Here is a 12,105-nt window from a genome sequence, read left to right as displayed (position 1 = left end):
AAAATGGCCTGACCTACTTGCAAGGACTGTGGAATGCTTATGCTATCATTTGGAATGCAGAAGTGTCTGATTCCCATGTAGAAACCTCCCTACCTCCCAGGAGATCATATTCCGCTGCTTGGCACTAGAATTTCCTTGGCTGTCCGTGTTTGTTTGGAAATAATGACCAACTCTGGTCATTATTTAGCCTTTAGCCCAGCAGCCATTTATTCCATCCTTGCAACATATCTTGCCCTATGCAAGGTGCTGAAAAAATATTTTAAAAAAATTACATAGACATGTTACAAAGGCTAAAAATGCTATAATAGAACAAAAAGTGTTGAGAGGACACAGGGGAAGAGGTGATGGCTCCCAGTCAAGAGTTGTGGAGTAAAGAGTAGGGAGGGCTTCAGTGGAGAAGGGCTGTTTGAGCTTGGCTTAGAGCTGAATCCCTTTACTAAGGCAGAAATATAAAAATAAATAAAATATGAAGCACATTAGAAGAACAGGAAGGGTGTGATTTGTGTGGGAGGGTTGATGAGAAATAATGGAAGATAAGACTGAGAGCCTTGACTGACTTGCTGAAGAGTTTGGACTTTATTCTATAGGTGGTGGGAAGAGCATGACCAGCCCTCTTCCACTTCTTCTGATATGCATTAAAGAGCTGCTGCTAGTGACCTTGATCTTGTGACACTTGCCAGTTCTGAGGTAATAAAAATAAAAACACTTTAGGAATCCTCCATTCTTTCCATGTCCATGATTATTCTTGTTCTAATTTGGAGAAATGGGTAGAAAATGGCACGCCATAAAGGCTCTTCTAATGTCTACATTGAAAGGGGGAAGAATAGGTCCATGTTTCTAGTTTGTTCCCTCCCTGTCTCCCTTCCTTCCTTCCATCTTTCTTCTAACTTCCCTCCCTCCATTCCTCCCTCAGCCAGACTTTTGCTTGATGTCCTGGGTATACAAATGAGTGAAAATCTCTGCCCTCAATGAGCAATCCTATAGGGAATTAAGACAGAGGCACAAACCAAGAGTTTAGTGTTCACAGGATATAGCTGAGGAAGGAGAGGTCAATTTTGGGGAATGGAGTTAAAAAAAACACTCTTCAGAGGCAGGACATTTTAAGGTAAGAGGAAAGGGAAGCCGTTCCTGGGAGCAAGTCAGCATGAGCACAGACACAGACGGAGCATGAAATAGCCAGAACTACTGAAGAAACTGCAAGTGGTTTGTTAGCTCTGACTTTAAGGTGGGAGGGGAAATGCTACAACAGAAATAGGTACAACCAGGGCTAGGTCATGAAAGCCTTGCAAAGAAAATTCTGTCTTTGGGATCAAGTTCAAATTGTCAAGGACAATTTTTTTAAATGAAGGGATGCCATGGTCAACTTTGGTGTTTGAAAAAGAAAAATCTTTCTAATGGCTACTGTGGCAAAGGAGGCAAAACTGGAGACAGTGGTAACAGGAGGCTGGCACAGTAGTCAGGCAAGGATAATAAAGAGGTGCTGGTGCATTTTACTGCTTCTGACCTTTATTGCACTTCGTATCTGAAAGATCTTAGCAACTGGAAAATGAAAGTTTCTTACAAAGCATATTTCTGTTATTTGTAAAGAAGCTATAGTTTTGACTTCTCACAGTAGCTGGTTCAAATTAGCGCTGTGGTGGCTCTTGGGGGTAGCCCTCACCACCACAGGAGTTAAGCCGTTAGATCCTTGGAATGTTAAGGGTACAAAGGAATGGGAAGATGTGACTGAAAATGGAATTTATGGTGGTTTCTAAGAATGGATTGTTGATTTGCTTAATCGAGATATAATTTATATACCATAAAATACACCCTTTTAGAGTGCACAATTTAATGAGTTTTAGTATATTCACAGAATTTTAAAACCATTACCTGTATTTGATTCTACAACGTTTGATCACCTGAAACTCACCAGCAGTCAACTCTCCGTTTTTCTCCCCTTCCCCTAGCCCCTGGCAACCACTAATCTACTCTTGGTCTCTGAATTTATATATTTCTGGACATTTCATATAAGTGGAGTCTTATGAAAAATGGTGTTTTGTGACTGGCTTCTCTCACTTTACCTAATGTTTACAAGGTTCATACTGATGATAGTAGCATGTATCACTACTTCATTTCTTTTATGGCTGGACAATACTCGATTATATGACTATACAGTTTGTTTATCTATCAGTTGACAGACATTTGTGTTGTTTCCACTTTTGGGCTGTTATGAATAAGCTGCTATGAACATTTGTCTACAAGTTTCAGATTCCCACTAGCAATGTGTGAAGGTTTGAATTTCTCCATATCCTTGCCAGCATTTGTTCATCTTTTTAATTATAACTAGTTTAGCAGATATGAAACAGAGTCTTATGGCTTTGGTTTGCATTTATGCTAATGAGAAATGACGAGTATCTTTTCTGTGTGTTTATTGGCCATTTGTATGTCTTCTTTGGAGAAATGTTTATGCAAATCTTTTATCCACTTTTAATGGGTTTCTTTTTTTTTTATTGTAAGAGTTATTTATAAATTGTGAACACAAGTCTTTTCAGATATATAATTTACACATATTTTCTCCCATTGTATGGGTTGTCTTTTGACTTTCTTGAACTTGTCCTTTGAAGCACAAAAGTTTTTAATTTTATGAATTCTGGTTTAAATTTTTTTTTTTTTTTGCTTGTGCTTTTTAGGTTCCTATCTAAAAAATTGCCTAAATGTCAAAAAGATTTGTTTCTTCTAAGAGTTTTATAATTTTTGTTCTTTATATTTAGATCTTTGATACATTTTGAGTTAATTTTTATGTATAGCATGTCATAAGGGTTAGCTTTATTCTTTTGCATGTAGATATCCAGTTGTCCCAGCACAATTTGGTGAAAAGACTATTCCCTACTAAATTGTCTTGGTGTCCTGGTCTAAATTGACTGACCATAAACATAATGGTTTATTTCTGGACTCTGAATTTTGTTTCATCCAACCGTGTTTCTATTTTTATGCCAGCACTTCTCAATCTTAATTACTCTAGTTTTGAGGTAAGTTTTGAAATCAGGAAATGTGAGTTCTTCAACTTTGTTCTTTATTTCAAGATTTGGGGGGAGGGAGGGGTGACTCTAGAGCTCTTGCATTTCCATGTGAATTTTAGGATCATCCTGACAATTTCTGCAAGAAAGCCAGCTGAGATTTTAATAGGGATTACAATAAATTTTTAGGTCAATTTCTTAGTATTTTCATCATCTTAACATATTAAGTTTCTGATCTGTAACATTAAAATGTCTTTCTGTTTTTTTAGATCTTTAATTTTCTTTTGCAGCATTTGATAGTTTTTGGTATAAAAGTTATACACTTTTTTTGTTAAATTTATTTCTAAATACTTTATTCTTTCTGATGATGTTGTAAATGGAATTGTTTTCTTAATTTAATTATTATATTGCTCCTTGCTAGTGTTTAGAAATACACTTGACTTTTATATTGATTCTGTATCCTGTAACCTTGCTAAACTGGTATATTAATCCTGATAGTTTTTTGTGGATTTCTTAGTTTTCATATATATAAGATTATGTCACCTGTGAATAGAGATCGTTTTTCCTTTTTTCCACTGTTTATCCATTTTTTCTTTCCTAATTTCCCTGACTAGATCTTCTAATATAATGTAGAACAGAAGTGACAAGAATGGAAATCCTTGTCTTGTTCCTGATTTTAGATGGGACACATCCAGGCTTTTACCATTAATTGTGATACTAGCTCTTGGTTTTTTTCTAGGTGCCCTTTATCAGATTGAGGGTGTTCCTTTATTTTCCCAGTTTGTTCAGTATCTTCTATTGTGAAAATATGTTGGATTTTATCAAATGTTTTTTTCTGCATCTATTGAAGTGATCCTGTGAGGGTTATTCTTTTTTCCCTTTATTCCATTTACATGGTATATTATGTTGATTTTCAGATGTTAAACCAACCTTGCATTTCTAGGATAAATACAACTTTGTCATTGTGGATAGCAGCAATTTTCAGCTAGTATGCCACAATAATTTTTGAAACCTACATTACTGACTATTTAGTCAGGGGCCCTGAACTTTTTTCTCTTAGACTGTCAAATTAAAAAAAAAAAAATGGCAATAGCCAACACAACATTATGGGTCTAGTCAGTGTGAATGCCCTGTCTTGAACCATAAATATATAGGTCATATAATAAAGTTTCATGTTATTGGCCATGTTGCATAATAAGGTTGCTTCTGATTGGTTAATTCTTGGTACCAGAAATCCTTATATAATACAAATATAGACACCTGATCTTTTGAAAAGTAACTTTGGAGCAAAAATCATAGGTAATTACTATTATTATTTTTTAAAATCAGAATTATACCTTGTTTTGTCAGATCTGCAAAATATATATTTTGGTGTGCCACAGAATTTTAGTAATAAGTTCATGTGTGGCATGAAATGAAAAAGGTTGAAAATTGCTGGTATGTAGTCCTTTTTATATGTTTCTGGATTCATTTTGCTAGTATTTCATGAGGATTTTTGTGTCTGTATTTGTAAGGGATATTAGTCTCTAGTTTCCTTGTAATGGTGTCTGGTTTTTTGTATGTAAGTGATATTGACTGCATAGATTTCAAGTTAGGAAATGTTCCCTCCCCTTCTATTTTTTGGAAGAGTTTGTGAAGGATTGGTTTTAATACTTTTAAAGTTTGGTAGAATTCTTCAGCGAAGCCATATGGCCTGGACTTTTCTTTTGGGGAATTTTTTAAATTAGTAATTCAATATCTTCCCTTGTTATAGGTACCTATACAAATTTACTACTTTTTCTCTTTTAAGCCCTAAGTATTTATTCCTTTAGTCACTGAAGAACTATTTATTGAGCCTCTATTATCTTCAGGCCCTGCACTTGACATAAAAATACAACAATGAATAAAACAAACATCTAGGCCCTCTTAGAGCTTAGCATTCTCATATTCTTTCTCTTGTTCACATGCTGTCTATATATACATATTTTTGTTTATATTTATGTGTAATGTAGCTCTAATCCTTCTTTGAAAAATTGCTACATGTCATTGGTGGAGAAATGAGGTTCCAAGGTTTGCTGTATACAGGGTGGGGCAAAAGTAAGTTTACAGTTGTTTGTATGGAAAATAATACAATAATTAATAATACAAGAATAAACACTGTTAGGTATTCTTGAGCAAAGTTGTATACATGGGAAGTGGAATATGTTGTTATTACAATCACAGTTTGTATTGGTGCTTACCCTTGGCATTGCTACAAGGACATATTTTTAATAAAACAACCACCATCTTTATTCATTAGCATCCTCAGGACCATCAGTGCCTTCTGTTTTGTCTGACCATCAGCAGGAGCAGGTATTAGTATATAAAGTACAATACACTGGGGGGGCTTAGAACAAGAAGAATTCATGCTTCCACATGAGTCTGAAATCATAACGTTAGCAAGACCATGTTCCCTCTGGGACTCTATGTAGAATGCTTCCTTATCTCTTCCTAGCATCTGGTGGCGGCCATCAACCCTTGGCATTCTTAGTTTGCAGCTGCATTACTCCAGTCTATGACTCTGTCATCACATGGTGTTCTCCCTGTGTGTCTGTCACTTTCATGTATCATTGTGCTCTTATAAGGACACCAGTCATATTGGATTAGGGCCCGCCCTAAGGACCTCATTTTAACTTGATTACCTTGGAAAGTACACTGCTTCCAAATAAGGTCACATTCACAGGTAACAGGTGTTAGGACCTCAACGGATTTTGGGAGAGGGGACATAATTCAACCCATAGCAGAGCACTATGCTCTAACTCTGATGAGCTATTAAGTGGGGGCCTCAGTAACATTACTAATTTTAATAGCTTTTATAAAAGTTTCATGGTATTTTTTTGTCTTAAAAAATAGAAATACTCCTTCTCCATTATACAATATGTCCCAAAGTTATCATTGATCACACACATGTGTGTTTTATCTTCTTCTAAGCATAAATACTGGAAGGGAAGCAGAGGTGATTGATTCTATAAGTAGGGCTTGTCAGAGATGTTCAAAAGTACCATCTCTCAAATCACAGTCTATGTGCCCCCACAAAATAAAACAATTACATAAGAGTTTGTGAATGGTATTTGGGACAGCTGTTGTCTGTTCACATATACTACAATCACAGGAATTTTATACATAGACCAGTTTAAGCAGCACCAAAATCCATCTCTGTAGTAAAATAAGAGAATATTGTTTATGAAATTGTATTCATGTGTGTTAGGTTGAAAATGACAAGTGCTATCTAGAATATAATGTAACTTTGGAACAAAATTAAAAGAACAGAATAGTATCTTCTGAGCACCTGTCTAGTGGACTCACTGCTAGTTTTAATTGTTTTTAGTAATACTCTCAAGTGTTTTTTTACTCATAAATGCTGTTATCTCTGCTCTGTCACAACACAATTATATTAGTATCTGTGACTCCTTAGTATTCTAGTGTGGTAAATACAGTACTCTTGGGGTTGGGAGTAGAGAATCTGGATTCCTTTTTGAAAACAAAGCCCATCACCCTGTTCTTCTGGCACAGAAATGCTGAGACATTGTTCACATTTATTATTCCTACCAAGTATTGAGTTCTACCTTTAATATTTAACTATTTGTTCACTGGATGTTTTCTTCTATCATTTTGAATTAAGGCATTGACTTCTTAATGAATTGGCCAAAAAGTTTGTTTAGTTGTTTTCCGTATGATGGTTCTAGTAGTGCTTAGTTGTCTAACTTCATTTGAAACAACTTTGTTAGATTGTATTGTGACAGCTGTCATATCATTTTTTAAATGCAATGTATGCATTTAAAAAAACTTACCAAAATTGGTGAATTTTTGTGCATCCATTTTAATATTGAAGATGGAAGAAAATACGCAGCATTTTTGGTGTATTATGCTTTATTATTTCAAGAAAGGTAAAAACATAACTGAAACACGAAATAAGATTTGTGCAGGATATGAAGAAGGTGCTGTGACTTATCAAAAGTGTCAGAAGTGGTTTGTGAAGTGTCTTGGTACTATTGACATTTTGGCCAAATACTTTTTTGCTGTGGGTCTGTTTGATGCATTGGAAGATGTTTAGCAGCACCCCTGGCCTCTACCCATTAGAAGCCAATAGCAGGAGGTAGCCAACATACTCAAAATATTCAAATCAATAAAGTTACTGGTGAAAATGAAAAATGTATCTTTTATTTGACAGAAAAAAAACTAAACAGACTTTTTGGCCAACCCAATACATTCTTATGGCACCTTACTCCTTTTTGCTTAGGTTTCAGTTATATAACAGTAATGAAAACTTTACCTATTCTTTTTTCTTTCTTTCTTTTGAAACAATTCAGGGCAATCTAGAGCAGCTATGATACCTCCCAAGCATCCACGGCAGACAAAGGGGGCTTTGGATGATGGCATTACCTGTGGTGGGAAAACAGACCAAGAAACACCTAATGCTTCCCAAATTAAACCACCACCACTGCCGAAGAAAATGATCATAAGAGCCAATACCGAGCCAATCTCCAAAGACCTGCAAAAATCCTTGGAAACTAGTCTTTGTGTCATGGCTAATCCCACCTATGATATTGATCCCAACTGGGATGCCAGCAGTGCTGGCTCTTCCATCAGTTATGAACTCAAGGGACTAGACGTTGAGTCTTATGACTCCTTGGAGAAACCTTTGCACAAGGAGCGACCTATCCCCTCAGCAGCAAACAGCATCTCCGGCTTAACCACTCTCAGTATTAAGGATAGATTTTCCAGCAGCATGGAGTCCCTGTCCAGTCGATGTGTTCCCTCTTGGAGACAGGGACGAGGTATCCAGAAGCCACAGCGACATGCACTTTATCGAGGACTTGAGAATTGGGAAGAAGTGGTGGGAAAAATCCGAAGCCTCCATACAGACGCCTTAAAGAAACTGACTGTTAAATGTGAAGACCTCTTCATGGCTGGGCAGAAAGACAAGCTCCGTTTTGGGCTTGACAGCTGGTCAGACTTCAGACTAACCAGTGACAAGCCATGTTGTGAAGCAGGTGATGCAGTTTACTACACAGCTTCATATGCAAAAGATCCACTTAATAACTATGCAGTCAAGGTAAGAAAATATTATAAATCTGATTTTAATCTTACTGAGCACACTGTTATTTGGATTGGGTTGTTCTTCTCTCCTTCACTCTTTTATTCAGCAAAAAAATTATTGAGCATCTACCTCATACCACATACTGTGATAAGCTAGGGGGCTTGCTTATATCCAGAGGAGGAAACAGGCATTTAAAGAGAATGATTTATACCACATGTTACTGAATGCTAAGATAAAGGTAAACACCATTCTTTGGGAATTTAGAAGGACCTTAAGACAGACTCTAAAAGTCAAAGAGCCCTGGCTGGTGTGGCTCAGTGGATTGAGTGTTGGCCTGTGAACCAAAAACTTGCCAGTTTGATTCCCAGTGTAGGGCATGTGCCTGGGTTGCAGGCCAGGTCCCCAGTTGGGGGTGTGCGAGAGGCAATTGCACATTGATGTTTCTATCCCTCTCTCTCCCCCCTTCCCTCTCTTCTCTCTAAAAATAAATTAATTAAAAAGAAAGAAAGAAAGAGAGAGAGAGAGAGAGAGAGAAGGAAGGAAGGAAGGAAGGAAGGAAGGAAGGAAGGAAGGAAGGAAGGAAGGAAGGAAGGAAGGAAGAAAAGAAAGGAAGGAAGGAAGGAAGGAAGGAAGGAAGGAAAGAAAGAAAGAAAGAAAGAAAGAAAGAAAGAAAGAAAGAAAGAAAGAAAGAAAGAAAAGAAAGAAAGAAAGAAATGTCAAAGAAATCTTCTTGAAGTAGATAGTCCTTGAGCCGTGATTGTTTGCAAAGACCGCTGTATAAATGAAGTCTGTTGCTATGTGCCTTCCACTCCATGTTTCTGTATTCCCTAGCAAATAAGACTCTTTTCTTTCTCTGCTCTATAACTCCTCTGCTTCCTCAAGAAATATGTTTATATAGGAAGCTAACCAATATTTGTTAATGTCCAGGAACTATATTATTGTTATACAACATAATTTTCACATCAGCTTTGTGAAGTTAAGATCTTTTTTTCTCCATTTGGCAGATGAGGAAAATAAAGCTTAGTGAGGTAGGCTAACTTGCTTAGGGTCACACAGCTAGAAGTTGGTAGAGCCAGTATTTAAATACCAATCTCTCTGACTCCAAAGCCTGTACTTTGTTCATAATGTCATGTATTAATTTCTTAAGTGTATGTTCCCCGTCCCAAACAACCCGCTTCTTTAAGAGGGCTAAAAATCAGCATCAAGAATCCTTGTCCAGTTATCCAGTTACAAGTTACTATAAGAGTAAGCTATAGACTTCATAAATGTAATAAATAAAACATGGTCTTTGCAGTCCAAAGGATCTGGGTTCAGATCTTGACTCTGCCACTTAGCTTTGTCGCCAGTTGCTACTCTGAGTCTCAACTTCCTCAGCTTTAAAAAGGGACAGTAATAGTACCTATGATGCTATTTGGCTAAAGAGAACAAAATGCCCCTGATAAGTATTCATTTCTTTCACTGTCCTAGCTTTCTTCCAATGTTACTTTAAGAGAAAAATAGTGTGTGAGCCTCAATTTTCCCCTCTTTCAGATGTTTACAGTGATAATCTACTTTGTGGAACTGAGGTTAGGGTCTAGTGAAATAATGCATTGAGAGATTTTTAAAACACATAGAGCTCTATGTATATTCTAGGTAAGGTTCTCCATTCCCTTAGTCCCTTTTTACTGATTCTATACACTTGTTCAAAAGCAATTAACATACCAGATGACTTCTATGTGTTAATTTGGCTTAGAAACATCAGATGGTGTCTTAATAAGTTAACCGATAAGGTAAATTACTAGCTTTACCTGTCAGGACAGAACATATATTTGGATTAGACCTTTAGCTTGCTGTCATCTGCACACCTATACCATGGAACTGTCTAGTGGCACTGGCAGAGTAACCCTGTGCCCCAGCCTCCACTTTTTAAATTAAACTGAGGGGTTAACTACAAAGAGAGAATCTGAATTTGAGTTAATATATTACTGTTGAATCTGAAAAGGCATTTTGAGAGTCTGTATAGCACTCAAGAGCTGTTATGTCAGTTAGGGTTATGGGGCTTCATCTATCTTGGGCCTTTATTGCTACAATACAAGCTTACCAATGCAGGATAAGTACCTATTTCAGAAAGAGGAATCTGTTATTTCAAAACAATTGAAAAGTAGGGCTTGACTAACTTTATGTATTATTGCCATGCAATCTTGTCTCTTTCCCAAGTCAATCATCTGATATTGGTTTCTTTGTTTATAATGATGCAAAAATAATCTCCAAACAACAGGTGGAAGTGGTTATACATGGGGAGTTGTTGGCATATTTGGGAAAGGTGTTTTACACTACATGGTGAACATAAATGTCTCTTTGAAGACCACTTGGGCTTTTCTAAAAGTACCCAACTGATAGTACACCCATAGAGAAAGAAAATACTAGGACACTCTGTGCCCTTCTTTTGCAGAGTTAAGCAAAAGGCTAGTGGATGGCTCATACAAACAACTTTTTACTGCTTGTCCTCTTAAAAATAATCCTTTCCATACTATGGAATCTACAATAGGCTAACTGGTAACTGTTTTTCTTTTTAAAATTTATTTTTTAGTTATAGTTAAATATAATATCATACTAGTTTCAGATGTAAAACACAGTGATTAGACTTTTATATACTTTATGAAGTGATATTCACTGACTCCTGAGGATCACAGACTGCGAAAGTTGGTCCTTCTGCCTGGTGGTGTTCACACCAATAGGATGAGACAGTTGATAAAGCAAGTCAGAAACTTTATTCTTTGGCCAAGGAAGAGAGAAGGTTGAGCTAAGATCTCTTCTTCCCAAATCAGAGGAATTAGGAAAATCTTATAGGTTGTAGGGCCGGGGAGATAGGTGGTTTTAGGGGTACAGGTTCCTGAAGAAGGGTGGAGAGTTTTGAGATTTACAAGCGCAGTTCCTAAACATGCTTGGAACATGCCTAGCCAAACATCTCATTGCATGTCCTATATTAATGTTAAATCTCCACCCATGGGTGTGATTTTTACTATGCTAATGAAGGGTATCCAAAGTTCTCTTGAAGAAGTTTTAGGCTCCATCTTGGATCTTTCCAGCACAAATGGGTTTCACAGTGAAGATCCTTGGGTTTCTTACTGATTTCTGCCTACAGGCTTAGCTAGCCCTGGAATTTCTGCTTTTTCTAGAGGAGTTCAGTCTGCTGTTGTCAGGGGATATGTTAATGAGAATACAAGAAAGTATAAGTTTAAAGATTAACTAATGTGGTGGCACAACTCAGTGATGTGATAACACCAATATTCTAGTAGTCGTGTTGATTATATTCCCTATGCTATATTTTATATCCCTGTGACTATTTTTTATAATTGGCAATTTGCAGTTCTTAATCCCTTTCACCATTTTGCCCATCCTCCCAACTCCCCTCCCATCTGTCAACCATCAGTTTGTTTTCCTATGAGTTTGTTTCTGTTTTGTTTGTTCTTGTATTTTGTTTTTTGATTCCACATATAAGTGAAATCATAGGGTAGTTGTCTTTCTCTGTCTGAGATTTTTCACTTAGCATAATACCCTCTAGGTCCATGTATGTTATTCTTTTTTATGGCTGAGTAATAATCCATTGTATTTATGTCCTACTTCTTCTTTATCCATTCATCTATTGATAGCACTTGGGTTGCTTCTATCCTGGCAATTACAAATAATGCTGCAGTGAACACGGGGATGCATATGTCTTTTTTGAATTAGTGTTTTAGATTTCTTCAGATATATACCCAGAAGTGGAATTGCTGGGTTGTGTAGGGTAGTTCTGTTTCTCATTTTTTTAGGAACCTCCATACTGTTTCCCATAGTGGCTATACCAATTTACAATTCCACCAACAGTGCATGAGGGTCTCTTTTCTCCACTTCCCCACTAACACTTGTTTTTTTGTTAATTTATTGATGAAAGCCTTTCTGACAGGTGTGAGGTAATGTCTCATTGTGGTTCTAATTTGCATTTCTCTGATGATTAGTGACAATTGAGCTTCTTTTCATATATACAAGGTCTGTCCAGAAAGTATCCATCTGTATACTATGAAAAATAGA

General features: G+C 36.7%; 1 protein-coding gene across 7 annotated transcripts in view; it reads left to right on the top strand.

Annotated features, from left to right (window-relative positions):
- PEAK1 (pseudopodium enriched atypical kinase 1) overlaps nucleotides 1–12,105 on the top strand; it is a 241,051-nt gene that overhangs the window by 193,051 nt on the left and 35,895 nt on the right. For all 7 annotated transcript variants that reach the window (XM_054592027.1, XM_054592026.1, XM_054592031.1 and 4 more), the window contains one exon: nucleotides 7,325–8,070. In XM_054592027.1, the coding sequence (XP_054448002.1) occupies nucleotides 7,325–8,070 (746 nt within the window). The remainder of the gene's footprint in view (nucleotides 1–7,324; nucleotides 8,071–12,105) is intronic.

This window comes from Pteronotus mesoamericanus, unplaced genomic scaffold (assembly GCF_021234165.1).
Source record: "Pteronotus mesoamericanus isolate MK-2021 breed Mesoamerican mustached bat unplaced genomic scaffold, CSHL_Meso_final scaffold_31, whole genome shotgun sequence".
In the NCBI taxonomy this organism is placed as follows: domain Eukaryota; kingdom Metazoa; phylum Chordata; class Mammalia; order Chiroptera; family Mormoopidae; genus Pteronotus; species Pteronotus mesoamericanus.
Note: the sequence above shows the minus strand (reverse complement) of the source record. Positions and strands in the feature narration are given on the sequence as shown.